Source organism: Rhamphochromis sp. 'chilingali' (genome assembly GCF_963969265.1).
Source record: "Rhamphochromis sp. 'chilingali' genome assembly, chromosome: 14".
NCBI lineage: Eukaryota > Metazoa > Chordata > Actinopteri > Cichliformes > Cichlidae > Rhamphochromis > Rhamphochromis sp. 'chilingali'.
In genome coordinates, this window is record NC_137941.1 from 15,341,436 (window position 1) to 15,357,130 (window position 15,695).

Genomic DNA, 15,695 nt, shown 5'->3' on the forward strand with positions numbered 1-15,695 from the left:
GGTTGAATAAACGTGTCTGTTCCGCTGATGGTGCTGATGAAAAATTAAAAGCAGCTAAAAATACTTTTAAAACCTAACTTTTAAATTCTTATGTGCGTGTTTTGATGCCCCGAAGTGACACAACGTGACCTCCTCTTACATGACAGCCTTCACTGTAAAAATCTGTTAATGCAACACAGAAAAAGGGGGTTGACTCATCCATGTAGCGCTGATGGCTTCAGTGTCAGCGCTTTATTTCCTCTGTCTAACGGACATTAACAGCGTATGCAGAAAGAGCAGCAGAACAGAAACGCAGATGAGTCACGCCAGTTGAAAGTGCGAATGGGAAGATGATAAAGAAAAAAAGATCAGCTTCAGATAAACGGCTCCGGGAAATTCTGCCCCTGTAACTTGCGCAGTTCTGCACAGTCATTTCTTACAAAATTACCCTTGAAATGTAGGGAGAGCAAAACATCCCATCTTTCTGTCAAAGTCATGAATGATGCTCAGTCAGTGAAAAAGTTTATTTACCCACTGACATCACATTTTATATGGATAATAAATAGTGCAAAAAGAGACGACACAATGCAGTATGAGGAAGTAACACAAAACAGTTTTCGATACATCAAACATGTATATTTAAATGATGGCGGGCTTAAAATCAAAAGTAGGTCTTACTTTGTTTAAAATTCTATATTATATGTGAGATCAGAAACCAGAAATTGCACACGGTGATATGCTTTGCTATCTGCTTTCTGTCCCTTTTTGTGTCTTCATAGAGAAGCAGATAAGACACAATACAGAACATATAAATAATAATAACATTCTAATTTTCAGTAATTATAGAAAAAAGTACCTTATAGTTTTACAGAAATAAAAACTGAAGACTTGCACATTTTGCCAAGAGAGCAACAGGCTACTGTACATAGCTTATTTTCAGAGGCAACACTGCTGATACTACATATTATTCAGTCATTCTGACAACAAGTGCTTTCATACTGCAAAATAGGCGAACACTGATACCAAGCACAGATATTGAAGTATGTCACTTGTCTCTGAAACTAAAAACATGAACATATGGACAGGATGTGAATGAAAAGCCTCAGTGTATATTTGTTATGTTTCACAGTTTCACAATCACTACACCGATTGTTCAGATTATTTCAATCCACAGCTTTAAATAAGGAGTCACTTTGCATGATTTCAAACACACATGCAAGCACACCTACACATGTGTGCACAAATCGTGTGCAGATTCAGATTTCTGCACTTCCTCTAAGCCTGTTTATGTCGAGGCTCTGTAGGCCATGTTAGTCAGTGGTGCTAGTGATGCTAATGTGAACCCATATTCAAACTGTGCTCCCCTTATGTGGTATGTAAAAGTAATCAGCAGCATGTTGCGCTACGTTTGCACCTTCGGCAGCTTTTTTTGCCAATTTCTTTTTCACCTAATGCAAAAATAAGTCAGGTTTATATAAAAACAATGGATTTGAATTATATATAGGCTTTTGTTTAGATGTTTTATTTTACATTTATCGGATAATTGCTCGTTTTTGTTCAGCAGCAGAAAGCTTTTTTTAGAAAAAGAATAGAATAGACATTCATAGATTTTCTTATCTTTATATTAAAAATATGTATTTGTAGTGATTTTTATGGTTAATCAAACAATGTCAGAAATATTTCTTTGTCGGGATAAACTTTCATTAGTTCAAGTTGCACTCTATATGCTGAAATACCCTTTTCATGTAGTGACCATTGGCACCAGTGGATGAAAAGTTCATCACTCCATTACATTTCTTCTGCTTATAACACCCTTAATTATCCAATTCCTGTGAGTTAATTTTTCATTAGCAAACCTTGGATGCATTGAGCTAAAGATGATCTTTTACTTGTAAGCTTAGTGCTTTGTGTACATGAGTGCCGGTCAAGCAGAAGCACTTCTGATTAACAGGGAAAATCTGTATGTGTGTCTGTCATTAAAAAACAGTCAAACCAGCTGTTTTGTTTCGTTTAAATCCAGTATCCTACAAGATTGTCATTTAGCACATTAACTACCCAGCAATACTGTATTGGCTACAAGATATGGCACAAATATCAATGTGCAACTTCAAGCTTTGGGCACTTATGATACTGAGGTAGCAAAATAATCTATTTATACATCAAACACGACTTATTTATAATGGCTCTTCCTACCAAGAGTTTAGCTGTTTGGTTAAAATGTTGCTTCACAAGGTGTCTAAGTGCAAAGCTTTAAAAAATGACTCCTACAATACTTTGGCACCAACGACGACACGATGAAGCTCTCCGACGGTGTGGGGGCCGTCTCGGGCAGTAAGAGAGGTCAGTTATTTTACACCAGCGCCAGCACCAGTGCCGATCTGCAGAGCAACAAATCTAACTATTCTTTGATGTCCTTGATAACGGATAGCTGAGACAAGGTTTTCTTGACCCGCAGAGCAGTCAGTCGCGCAGCAGAGTTGGCGTACCAGCACTCCCTCATCAGCTTGCCCATCACACGCAGAGCCTGGTGTAGCAACGAGATGAGATGACGTTATAAGTTACAAAACCCGGAAAATCACAGGTCAGGCTCCAGTGTGTACTGGAATAACAAATATCAAACATCTGATCTGAACAGTTTCACCGGTAACTAAACATGCAATCCAACCTCTTTGATTGACTCTGTAGAAATATCTTTGCAGCCTTTGCAGTGGTAGTAATAGTTTTTGGTAGCTAAAATTGAATACAGTGGTGTGTCAGAATAACGCCCAATTCTCTTCTGCCGGGAAGTGGTTTAACAAGAAATGAGATCTGAGACAAAGAAGTCTCAGACCTCACCCTGTTCTGTCAATCACTTTTAGCCCATTACCCGAGGCCTTGAAGATAACCACTGCTATGTGTGTCATCCCTCCAGTGCCGTCCTGACTTCTTAAATATCAAGTTTTCTGTACATTTTAAAAAGCTTTAAGAGAATTTCCACTTTCATATGGCTGTAATATGTATATATTTGAATCACCGAGTTGTCTGATGATATCTGTGACGATAGTGAACAGTGTCCACTAAAGTGCAACTCCCCCTGAAAGGCAAGGGCTATACTACAACTTTGATGTTTTTTTATTACATCATGCTGACATCAGCCTATCGAGGTCAAATGCTTAGCCAATCATGGTACTCGTGTCCTCCAAGGCCTAGCATATTGTTTGAAAGTTTGAAGACGAGCCATAAAAATTGTGGGTAATAAAAAGCTCTTACTGAGTTTGAAATTTGGTGCCTTGACCTTGACCTGATTTTCCCCAAAATGAAATCAGCTCGAGTTGTTATTGGTATCTAATATCACACAAAATTTTAAAATGATACATTGAAAACTGTTGACATTAGACTGCTAGCAAACAGACAAATGACATAATATACTCCCTCCCTTCCTGGTAGAATAAAGAAATCTCCCTCAAACTGGCAAAACTTGTGATGTCATGATGCGTTGTACACAGGAAAAATTATGGTAAATTTATTGACCTATGGATAAGACTGAGGTAGTAGTTTGTGGCCACAGTGCATCAAGCATGGAGGGTGATAGCTATTACCTATAACCTCAATAGCTGTTACATGAGCTCCTTATGTATAAAGTTGGGACAACAGACTAATCTTTGACAGCCACCTCAGCTTAAATAAGCATGTCACCTCAGTTGTGCAGCTTGGTTTGCAGCTTACAAGACTCAGTAAGGTCTGCTCAGTTTTATCTAGATAAAATCTAGACACAGTCATATACATGCTTTAAGATCCCCTAGATTATCTTACTGCATTTCTCGGTTCACACTAAAGCATATTTCAGATCTCCTGACATCATTTGCTCGTGACTGTGACATCGATCACTCTGGAAACAGTTATAAAACCATTTCTAAGGCATTAAGACTCCAGAAAATCAAGGTGCGAGCTGTTATCCACAAATCGAGAAAGCTATTGCTATTACTTGGGTTATTGTTGTCTAATATTAATTTTTTTTGATGATCTAAAACATGTAAGTGTAAAAAATATGCTAAAAAAGTAAGAAATAAAGGCTTTTTCCCAAACTATATATAAATGAAGTTGACAAAGTTTAATACTGTCAGGAGCACACACAAAAGTTTGTTTTTAGCATGTAATTTGTTTAGTTTTAAACATGCTCATGCTTTGATACAGCTATTTCATATGTGACACTGTAAATTTTCCTATGTGGTTAGAGGCTGTTGGTTCACTGATGCTCGGTTTGGTGCTAAACTGTGACTAATCGTGCTTTATGTCACCATGACACCGGCTCTTTGACAGCTATCTCACATAACGACACATCAGATTTCTGTCTCACCTCACAGCTCTGCCACTGATTGGGAATGCTGGGTCTGAGCTTCTGATCGCAAACCACTTTCCTCATGTCCTCAATGGATGGATCTGAAGGCACCATGTCATAATAAGGCAGCTGAAAATCCTCATGAAGTCCTGTGAAAATGCAAAAAAAAAAAAAGCATTTTGTTTATTGTCTGGGTTTTTTTTACAGTTTCATGTATGCACTCTTCTTGAAGCAGTGCATGCTTTTCCTTTTTTCTATGATTACATACTGTGGTGATACTCAGTGTAATGCTATAATATGGCAGCGTATGTGCAAGTAATACTTGCGAGCCACAAGTTCAGGCCTTAGTTAATGACGTTAATATGGCCGCTCATTTCAGACAGCCTGCACTGAGAGTCAGTATAAGATTTTTTTCAACTGTGTATTATGCAAAGCAAGTCTCTCACAGTCGCTCCCAAAATAAAAGTATTGTTTTGGAAATTTGCATGAAACTTGTGGTAGAGTGTATGTGTGTGTGCGTAGTTTGAAATACCCCTATCGGAGCATCTTCTGGCCAGTTCCCAGAACACCAGGCCTAATGAATAGATATCCGCCCGCTTAAACGACTCAAAGGTGTTTATATTGATTGTCTCATCCAGGATTTCTGGAGCCATGTACCTGCAGAGGACAGAATGATTACTGTCTAATGAAATAAAAAGCCCAGTACCTCTTGCAGTATATACTTTAACGAATTTGTTTGTGTGGGTTGGGTTCAAAACTTTCTCACCCAAATTCTAAAAATGTGAAACCACAGGTCACATCACCCTCGTCAAAACCAGCAGAACATATAAGCTGCAGGACATGCATCCGTCTTCATTGCTGAAGACAGCAAAGATTCAAGTGCTGCTCTTGTAGGAATGGTTATCACTTTTTAAAAGGACAAATAATATATCATCTTTAAAAGAAAACACAGCACTTACTCAAGCCTTATAGACTGACCAAAAACAAGTCCACAACCACTAGGAGTCGCCAAAGCCTAAATGCTTGAGAATGGACTGCTAAATAAATACATTTGTTTTTGTACTGTTTACAGTTGCATCACTGCTGTTTGTTCTCTCACACCAAATAAATTGAGATTTCATGACTTTTACTCAGCATTTTTCTCAAACGGGCTGTGTGAACTGTGTGCACAGACACTACATGATGATGTCTCCTCTATAAAGAGTATTATTTATGCATCAATCGGGGGGGGGGGAAAGCTGTTCTACACATGTGTTCCTGCACTTTTGACCTCTTTAAACTTTGTCCTTTCCTCCATGCATCTTGGAAATAGGTGAAGCTGTGCCAGAAACCCCTTGTGCAATGTGTACATACACGGCTAATATTACTCTCTAAATAAACAAGGCCAGTTATTCCAGCATGACACCTGGAGGGCCTTATTTGTTACTGTGGGTTCTGCTTTTCTTGCTGAAACCAAAACCAAAGATGCTGGCTTCCTCTTAATGTTTAAGGGCCAATTAATAGTATTACTTTAAAACACACCGACATGAGAGAACAACTCAAAATCACCAATAATATTTAAAGAACATGGAAGTGATTTCGGTTTAAAGGCACTTCAGTTTAATTTCACATTTCTGTTTTGTGTGTGTTTTTTGTATTGTGACATAAATCCAACCTCTTAGTTCCCACTCTGTGGTTGGATGGTATGTCTATGGTGTTTGTGCTGGAGTCGAGTTTCACGGCCAAACCCAAATCCGCAATCACCGCCGTCCCGTTCTTCTTCACTAAGACATTTTTAGATTTTAGGTCTCTGTGAGCAATGGCTGGCTTCCCTAGAAGCAAGAAAGTAACAATTAAGGTTATTCTGGAAGCCCCAAAAATGTTCTTTATATTACAGCAAATATTTTGGGTCTTTTAGAGATGGATAAAATTGAGGATCATTTTCCAGCCTTAATGTCATAAAATGTCACCTTATCATATCACAGCAGGGTTTGCCTTGTGGTTACACTGTAGCACTGAGTTGATTAGCAAATTAATGGTCAGTCAATGGAAATTTTTTCTTCAGGTTTTAATATATAAAGATATCGCATTGAGATATAGGAAGCACATGGCCAAAATACATTTGCTCCTTTTAATAAGATTAAAGGATATATATATATATTAAAGGAAATAGAGCACCCTTTGAGCTTCTCTGATGTGACTTCACTGTCCTAGAATTCAAGTTCTTTATTTACTAAGTACATTCATACCCTGTGTGCCAATGATTTCCATGTGGAGATGTGCCAGCCCACTGGCTATGGACAGAGCAAGAATAATCATGCCTTCCACTGAGACCGTGTGCCTGTTCAGGTAATCATACAGGGAGCCGTGCTCATGGTACTCTGACACCAACCAGAGCTGAGTCCATGAGCCGTTATCTGCAAAAAGGCAGCGAATGACAACGTTATATGTTGGCGAATTTATTTCATAGCTTAATTTGTGAATACATTTGTATTTAGTGCCTAGTTGTAAGACCTTTGTTATCAGCAGCAATAAAGCCCAGGATGTTTTCGTGCCTGAGCATGACAGTCTGATAGATCTCAGCTTCACGGAACCACGAGCGCTCGTCCCTGGAAGAGAAGATCTTAACTGCCACGTCCTCGCCCCTCCACTTGCCGCGCCACACCTCGCCGTATCGACCTTTTCCGATGGTCTCCTGCAGGACGATGGTTCGAGCTATGGTTCGCTGGACCAGCAGTGGCAGCCCTGCAAGATGCAGACGGGAAGAGAAGAGCAGTGGTTTTGTCTCAGCAGATCATAGCTGGAGGGATCAACAAAATGTGTGCAATTACTGGATTATACTTGTACCACAATGGTCACAATCCGGGCCATCGTGTCAGTAACCATGTGACAAGTTCAAGCAGTTCTCTCACCTGATCCTGAACCAGAAGTGCTCATGTCATATATCAGATCTTTGAGACTTCTGTCAGGTGACATTAGCAACTGATCATCCAGAGGCTCCTCCGGGTCCTGCTTGTGGGATCGCCTGTAGGCACAACGGTGGCCCTGCACAACAAAGACGCCTAGCAGGATCCCTACACACAGCAAGCAGGAGGGCACCAGGATCACCACGATGAGCTGCAGCCTGCTCCAGCCGGGTTCTTCTGAAGGCCTCTCTGAACAACAACATAGCCAATATTATTAGCGTGTAGTCCTTTTCTAACATTCCTAGTACTTTTTTTGGTTCAATAATCAGTAGAATGTAGAATGGGGTAAGATTTGAAACTGTGTTTAATGGGTCTAAGGTCCCTGCTGTGTCTGCTGCACACCCTGGTGGTTACTAGAAAACATGGCAAGCAACAGCATAGGGGGCAATTAGCACAACTCAACACATCAGGTGTTACATAAAACTCCAGCTAGCATAGATGAGTCAGCTTTTTCAGACTTTTAGAAAAGCTCAGCAAAATTAAAACACCACTTATTCTGCAGCCCTAAACTTTAGAGAGGTGGAAATTGAACGTTTGGCAGATGCAATGTTTTCTTGTTTTTCCAGCGTGTCTGAAAATTTTCATCACTGCCTGTAAGTGTCATTAATCAAAAAGGAATAAAGATATTGAATCTTTTGGTGCCAGCAAGCTTTCACTCCTCAAAAAATACGTGCAGTGAACTAATCAGCAACAGGTGCACCGTCAGACCTCGCAAATAAAGATCTGGGCTTGGCAAAACAAAATAACTTGACGTTTCTGTCCCTGACCTTCATTCTGTCTGTGGGTGGCCAGAGGAAAACCTGGACACAAACAAAAACAGGTGAGCGGGTGGGCGCTGTGATAATATGAGATTTAGAGACATGCTGGCAAAATAATGTGCTGTCAGTGCTGCATTACTACCATGACCTAGTGCTAATTTTGTTTGGTCTGGGGAAATAAAGAGGGAGAATTCTGTAACGATTATTTGGCCAACTTCAAGATTGCAGGAGCTACAACTAACTCTTTCAACATATATGTGCACATGTGGGTACTGTAATAAAAAAAAATAAAGGTTTGAAAAAAACCCAAGTCCCCAAAGGATGAAATGTCCTCACCAAGTGATCCTAAAATGTGCAACATCTGCAGATGGCCCAATGTGCAAAGCAACACATTGTGAACTAAACCACAGTTTCTTAAGACATCTTTAGCCTTTTCCCTAAATACAGATCCTGCCATGTGTCCAACTGGTGCTCAGCAGATATGGTGCAAAACAAGACCTTACTCTCTCCTCTGGCTTATAAGACCTTCTACACACTCTTTTCTTCCCTCTTAGGTGATTGGGGTCATCTCAAAGCTTATATCTGCTTTTAAACTGTTTACTACAGCTAAGAGGAGTTTGGAAATTAGGTACAAAGGAACACTTAAAGTATCCCTTCCCGTGTGTTGAAAAACTCTAAAGTAAATCAAATTGTACAGCTACACAAACCACTAAACACTACCTAGCACTTAAATGTCTGAGTATAGAAATGCATGGAAGTCAAAGCGAGGTCATGAATTCTTTATGTATAAAAAAAAATCCACAGCTAAACGGATGAGCTGATATGTAGCAAAGCAGTGGAACAGATTGATTGCGCTGTCCTCATTCACAGTCAGCACCATCATGGCCTCGGGGCACTGCCCCAACCACTCTCATTAAAAATCTGCAGCATCAGACACTTCAGCACCAAACATATGAATATGATCATATATTTGTTTTGTTTCTCACTGACCATCTATACCTTTCTGCTTGCAAATTGGAAACAATCAGTAAATGAATCCATTAGGAAATCAACTGATAATCTGCAGTATTTTTAATAAATAAACCATTTCAGTAATTTTTTTAGCCAGCTGCATATACAAAGGTGTGAGTAATCCTTCTCTGCATTAAGCCCAACTTCCACCCGGCAGACCCATGAGAGGCTTTTGGGACTACATGCCTGACAAAGTATTTATTTATAAATCAGGCGAGGGAGGGGGAGGATCACTAACTGACGTCCCATAGCCTCTGCCAGATTTGTTATGTCACAGGATCTAGGAGGATCAGCATCCACCTCGTCTAGCCGGGACCAGAATGAGTGGGAAATCCCACACAGATTGAGTTGGTGTTGCCGCTGAGTGTATGCTACTGAAGCAGTGGAACATTAAAAGACTGTCTGAGGGGCTGAATGCATTTTTCCTGTATTTCATTTTTACAATATCCGCAAACTGTTTATATATAAATCTATTCATTTTTGTATCTGCTATCACAGCTTATGTAGGGCAGAGTACACTCTGGACAAGTAGCCCATTGCAGGTCTAACCCAAACATACAGACAAGCATTTACAGTCATACCCACTGCTAATTTAGAACGACAGGCTAACTAACATACATATCTTTGGAGACTGGGAGGAAGCCAGAGTATCTGGAGTAAACCCGCACAAGCGCACATGTAAACTGCACACAGAGAGGCCCCAGCTGGCCAGGTGGTCTCGCCACATACTGCTGCATTACCACACTGTGCACTGTTTATATATAACTCTGTATTATTTCTGCTTCAAAACACAACCAAAAAATAGTAGAGGCAAATAGACACAGCGGCCTCAGGTTATTAGCATCGTGTGGGCTGTACCTGGGTATAGGTGCAGGGTCTCGTTGTTGCAGAAGTCAGTGAAGCAACAGTTCCTTTTGGAGACATTTCTGGAGCTGTAGCAGAAGACCTGGCCTTTCATCTCAGAGGGGGACAGGCAGGACTTCACTGCCTCCTCCTTCCCATCAATCAGCATCACAGAGTTCCAGCAAGCGCCGTCTGCTGCTGTCTCACAGGTGTTGTTGGCACACAGCTGGCACACACACTTCAAACCTGAAAGACATTGAGATTTGGTGATTTTTGTCTTCAGACACTTTACAGCTGACAGCATTCACTGTACTTCATTTATCTGTGAGTGACTGAGGGGGGCTGGGGGGAGGACAATATACTGACTCGCGTGAACAGTGGTTTTTAACTCTTTAGTAGCAGGATGCTCCTGTTACACAATGACATCTATGCTCTTAATGGATGGAGGTGGAGGAACCAGATTAATGCCTCTTAGTTTAACACCCACATAATCTTGTGTTCTACTTGGAGCTGTTGTCATGCTTTGTTCCATAAGCAGTGTCTGATAAGCAAAAGTGCACTGCCTGCTCACAAGGAAGAAAAACAAATAGCTTTAAAAATTGCTAATTATTTAATTGTGTGCAATGTTTTTTATGGCGCCTTCAGTTTTCAAGCTAAAGGTCTCCACAGCCTTATCTTGTAAATTGTAATATTTTGTAACAAGTATCACCCATTCATACATTTTTTTATAGACACTGATGGCTGATCCTGAAATATAATTATCAACAGCTAAGTGACAATACCTTAAATCAGTTTCCAGTCATGACTGCTGTATGTATGCAGTAATTATTTTACTTACTGTACTCTGTAATAATCTTAAGTCATTCTTCACTGCCTTAATTTGGATCCACCACGCCATAAGACCTGTTGTCAGAATGGCTTCTTTACAGCCACTGAGACCTTTTCTGATGACTCTGCAGTGGACAGCAGACGGATCAACTGAAGGACCAGATGCATCTCGCAGGTTCTGCGTCAGGTCTTAGCTGGATTTTTTTTCCTATTTCTTTAGGATATGAATTTCAGATACTGTCCATCTACTGTAGATATTTTTATCCCTGACATTTCTTCATTTGTCCTCCACTTATCCAGTTTTTACAGAATTTCTAAGGGCCCTCTGAATACCATGCTGTGCCAAGTCTTCTGCTGATAACTCTTTGGAATTCACCTTGTTGGTGCAAAAAATACTTTATGCTGTTTTTGTACGTTCAACTAAATAAATGGGAATAATTTCTTTTTGACATGCTCTTAGAAACAAAAGGCCTAAAGATTCAAAGTTGTCTGTTATAATGGCCTGGATAAACACTAGTTCCTTCACTTAGTCGCCTTTTTATACTTAAACATAGATCAATGTAAAAAACAAACAAAAACAAATTCTGAAAATGTTTGGATACAGGACTGGATGGAAAACAAGTGAAAAAGCATCCAATGTCCAAACCTGGAGACCAGTTTTCTAAAAATACAATAAAGTCTGGCTCACTGGAAGCAAAATGTTAAGAAATGAGATTAATCAGCTGTATTTTTATGTTTTTTTTGTTGTGTGCTTTTTTAAAAAATCGTATAAATCATAAATTCATTGATACGTAGTGATATCAGAAATCAATCCCTGTTTATTCCAGACTCTTGTTTTTTTCTGCTCCCTCGCGAATCTCCTGGAAAGCTGATCAATTTTTTATTGACTCTGCATTTTGTACTAAATCTGGAACCACATTGCTCACTTGGCTCAGTTCCCATGAACTATGAATGCCTTATAAGTAAATCTGACTTACAATATGCATGTCACACAGAGGTTATATGGTACCTAAAATCTGGAAGAGCCAAAGTATGAAAAGGGGATTTAAACAAATATCATTACATAACAAAATAATATCTTTATAAACATAATCTTTATTTTCAACATCTTGTAGCCTAACCATTAAAGTGAAAAAAATTTCAGCCCACAGTAAACAGCGGTGTACGGTCTCAAAGGAGAAGTTTTTGAAAAATTCAATTAGAGTATATTTTTCCTCCAGCCTGCTGTGCTGTTCATTCAGGTGGTTTTGATGCGAGCTGCCCAGTTTTGGACATGCTGGCTGTAATGTCTGGCTTCTCTCTGACTATAATGGAACAAAATGCCACTCACCTTGTGGTGACTAAGGTGCCAAAAACAAACAGAGAACTGATGTCTCTTTTTCCAGAACAAGAAAAAGAAATACAACCACAAATCTTGCTTTGACCAGTGTCATGTAACAACTATTTTCTTCCCACAGTCTACAACCACTAAAACAAGCGCGCAGCTAGCTAATTATAGCTCTGCTGAGAGAAGACATCATTAATGTCTACATCCCATAATGCTCTCATCACGAGTACATGAATCCTTCTGCAGAGTGACAGGGATTGCAGGTGTAGTTCGGAAGAAAGGAAATATCTCCCGCATGAAAGTGCTCATGGACATTTTTTTTTTACCCCAAAAGAGACATTTCTCTTTTTTTTTTTTAGCAGCAAAGAAAAATAAAGCACTTAGAGACCACGTGTCACCTGATTTACTGAATTTAAGAGCAGGCAGACATCTCTTTCTTAAAGCTGATGAACGTCTGAGCACTGGTGTGTGTATTTAATCACTTGTATAACACTGATGGAGACCGAAGACTTGATTTGGGGATCGTGCATCTTAAATGGCAAAACTATTTTTCCAAAATATACATGTTCAAAATCTTGTTGAGAGTTTATAAAAGGCGCAAAAACGTCTAAGTAAAAACATTTTTATTGGCTTAATTTATCAAATTAGCAGAAACAAAAATCTAAACTTCTTACAATAAATGGGACTGTGAAACCTCACGTAATCTAACAATAGTTTAACAGGAAACTTGTCTAACCATTTGCCCTCTTTCTAAATCCCCATCTTATGATGATATATAACTACATTTCAAATCTATATTTAATTCTCTCTGTTTCAGGAACTTCATATTACCCCATAGCCTCGGCGTGCACATTTAAAAAGCTGTGAAAAGAAAACCAACAATGAATCAAAGTTGATTCCACATCCATTCAGTTTGGAAGTGGATCTTTGCTTTGAATCCGTTTGGAAATGACTGTTTGCAGCTTTTAGAGCTTGTTTTGTGACAAACCCTAGAAGGGGAAGCTGAATCTGAGCAGTGACAGTAATGAGTACTCTTTTAAATGAAATATTGCGCAAACTTTGCACATGCTGTTCACATTTATAAATCATTCTCCATAAACTAACAGGTTTGGATAGCCCTGCAGCACCCCTCAATCCTGAAAGAATAATTACTCATTTCCTCAGGCATCACCAGAGTCAGTTACAAATTAATTCTCTCTCTGTGTTGGGGAGTATAATACTGTTATTTGCAGTGTTGTGAAGTCTTGTTATAACTGTGGACCAAACTCGATGAGTCCCTTTGAACTAATATCTGCACTAATATAACAGAGAAAGTGTTTACAATTACAGGAAACAGGGAATATCTGCCACACTAGAAAATCACCCATTTATTACTCAAATAAGGAATACGTTCACTGCAAAGAATGTAGAAAGAGAGACATTTTTACTTTGTTATTTTTCTGGCTTTACTTAAATCTGCATTTAATGAGCCTTGTTAACCTTTTAAGTAGCTCAATTATTCGGATTGAATTCCAGTGTCTAGAAGAATAATAATAATAATAATAATAATAATGGATACTTTATTGATCCCCATGGGGAAATTACTTGTTTTTCTCTGCATTTGACCCATTCACTCAGTGAAGCAGTGGGCAGCCCACTAAGCAGGCGCCCGGCACTGAGGCTTGTAGAATAATTTGGAGGCATTAAGCAATAAGAGGCATTTAGCGCAATTAAGCAATAACTGGTTGTTTTTAAAAGTTTCACTTAATCATTGCATTAGAAATTAAGCTATTACATAGCTAAAGGTGACCCAGAGTGACTAAGAGAGTGCAACTAGTACAACTTACCTTAAGTCACCTGTAACCTTTTACCTTAAGTCAGAGAATGTCAGATGAAAAAACTTGTGCTTTTTAATTATTTTCAACAAAATGCGTTAGACAAAGATCTGACATACAAAGTTTGCCAAACAATAGTTTTCATCCAGTTCAACCCACCATCTACTTGCCCCACTGGAAATGTAGTAAAACATGCACTGCAGTCTAACACAGTTTTTCTAAGTTGGAGTTTATGTCTTTCTGTGTACCTGAGCCCACCAGCAGCCAAACAAGCCAGGCTGTGTTTATGAAGTAGCATCTGTTCTGTTTTCCAGCTCTGGAGTTAAGTGGCTGCAGATTCTCCAATTCTTAATGTATTTCATCAATATCAAATGCAATGTTACAGCACTTCAAGATGCAGCATGAATGTGGGTGGAAACTATGGATTGTTTTCATCAGTTAACCTGACATCTATTTCCATAATGAACTGTTTGGTCTGTAGAATAAAAGAAAATTGTAATGCCTTCAATTTAGGATTTTCTGCAGCCCAGTTTTCAGCAAATATGTAGTTTTGGGCAACAAGTAGTTCAAAAGCAAAACATATGACAAGAAAAAGTTGCAAATCCCTTTAGAGACACTTGAATTATTACCTCAGTTATCAAGTTATGAGAGTAGCTCCAGGTTATTTTTGAATGATGAACTATCCTTTCAGGGGTGTAGTATGAATTCAATCACAGAAAACAAATAATTAATATTTCTATTTCATATTAAGCAAAACGTTTTAATCCTAGATACAAACAGGCTACAAGGCAAATGCTTTAAGGTCTTTGAAATGATATATCACAGCATGTGTACTAAAGCTGACCACATATTTTAGCCAAACCTACTTACTGACAGCTTGAAATTACAGTCTTTTAACACCCATACTTCCCCACCGCACACATGCTGTTTGTGGGCGGTAACTTTACTTTCAGACCTTTTTAACAGCAGCAAAATAAGAAAAAGAAATGCTCCACTTTTGATCATATCTTTAAAGACAAATTCTTCTTCTTTTTTTTTTTATTGCTATAAAGTTTTGTGTGATTTTGAAAAGTCAACTATACTAATTGGGTTAGTGTAGGCGGTCTAAGAACTCATTAAAAACCTTAAAAAAAAACAAATGGCACAGCTTATTATCATGTTGCACCCTGAGACTGTGTACCTGCAGTCAGCTGGGCGACAGTCAGGAAAATCAACGCCGCTTGAAAGCACTGCTTCCCGGGACGAGTCATGGTAAGAGCCGCATCTGCTCCCTCTCTGACGCACCGCTTACACAGCTACTCTACAGAAAACAGAGCAAATAAACATTGCGGTAAAGTCCGTCGGCCATGCACCCCCGCCACAAACGTCTCCGTCTGTAAACGATCGAGAAACGCAGTTTGCTCCGCCTCTGTTGACTGGACTTTAAGAGGATTAGCGCTGCAGACCTCTGATAAAGACATGTGAATGGGAGCCAGAGAGAAAGTGCGTCGCACATCCATTTAACTGCTGTCGGTCCAATGAAACACCACCTCCTGTCTGCCAAAGGGATATGGAAATTACCTCTGCTCACTGAGGTCTCACTTATTTATTAAATGTGCAGAGATTTTAAACTATTTACAGTGTAATCTGTGGAAATTACTAACTACAACGCCACAATCTGGCCAATCTGCAACCCATACATTATTAATAAATAATCCACAACAAGACTGCTGAGCTCCCTAATGAACACATGAGAACATGAGCACTCTGTGCTTCCCTGAGTGCAATTAATGTCAGTTAATGCAGAAGGAACGAATATGTCATATGAATGTGTCTTTGAATGTGTACTCTGAGCCCCTTTACGCACAGTGGCAGCCTTCCAGGCTTAAAAAA

The 15,695-nt window shown here is 39.3% G+C and overlaps 1 protein-coding gene across 1 annotated transcript; it reads right to left on the reverse strand.

Moving 5' to 3' along the window:
* Positions 1-502: 502 nt before the first annotated feature.
* On the reverse strand, positions 503-15,117 carry acvr1c (activin A receptor type 1C). Its single transcript, XM_080902306.1, has 9 exons — positions 15,004-15,117; positions 9,870-10,100; positions 7,189-7,431; positions 6,791-7,021; positions 6,526-6,693; positions 5,952-6,108; positions 4,830-4,954; positions 4,316-4,446; positions 503-2,503 (listed from the first exon to the last, which is right to left on the reverse strand). The coding sequence occupies exons 1-9, from the start codon at positions 15,071-15,073 to the stop codon at positions 2,378-2,380; spliced, it is 1,482 nt and encodes a 493-aa protein (XP_080758432.1). The 5' UTR covers positions 15,074-15,117; the 3' UTR covers positions 503-2,377.
* Positions 15,118-15,695: the final 578 nt, after the last annotated feature.

Coding starts and splice junctions, on each gene's coding strand:
- acvr1c (XM_080902306.1), bottom strand. CDS start 15,073: ATGACTCGTCCCGGGAAGCAGTGCTTTCAAGCGGCGTTGATTTTCCTG. Junction 7,432..9,869: donor GACCCTGCACCTATACCCAG/GTACAGCCCACA, acceptor GTTGTTGTTCAG/AGAGGCCTTCAGAAGAACCC. Junction 2,504..4,315: donor ATCAGTGGCAGAGCTGTGAG/GTGAGACAGAAA, acceptor TTGCTACACCAG/GCTCTGCGTGTGATGGGCAA.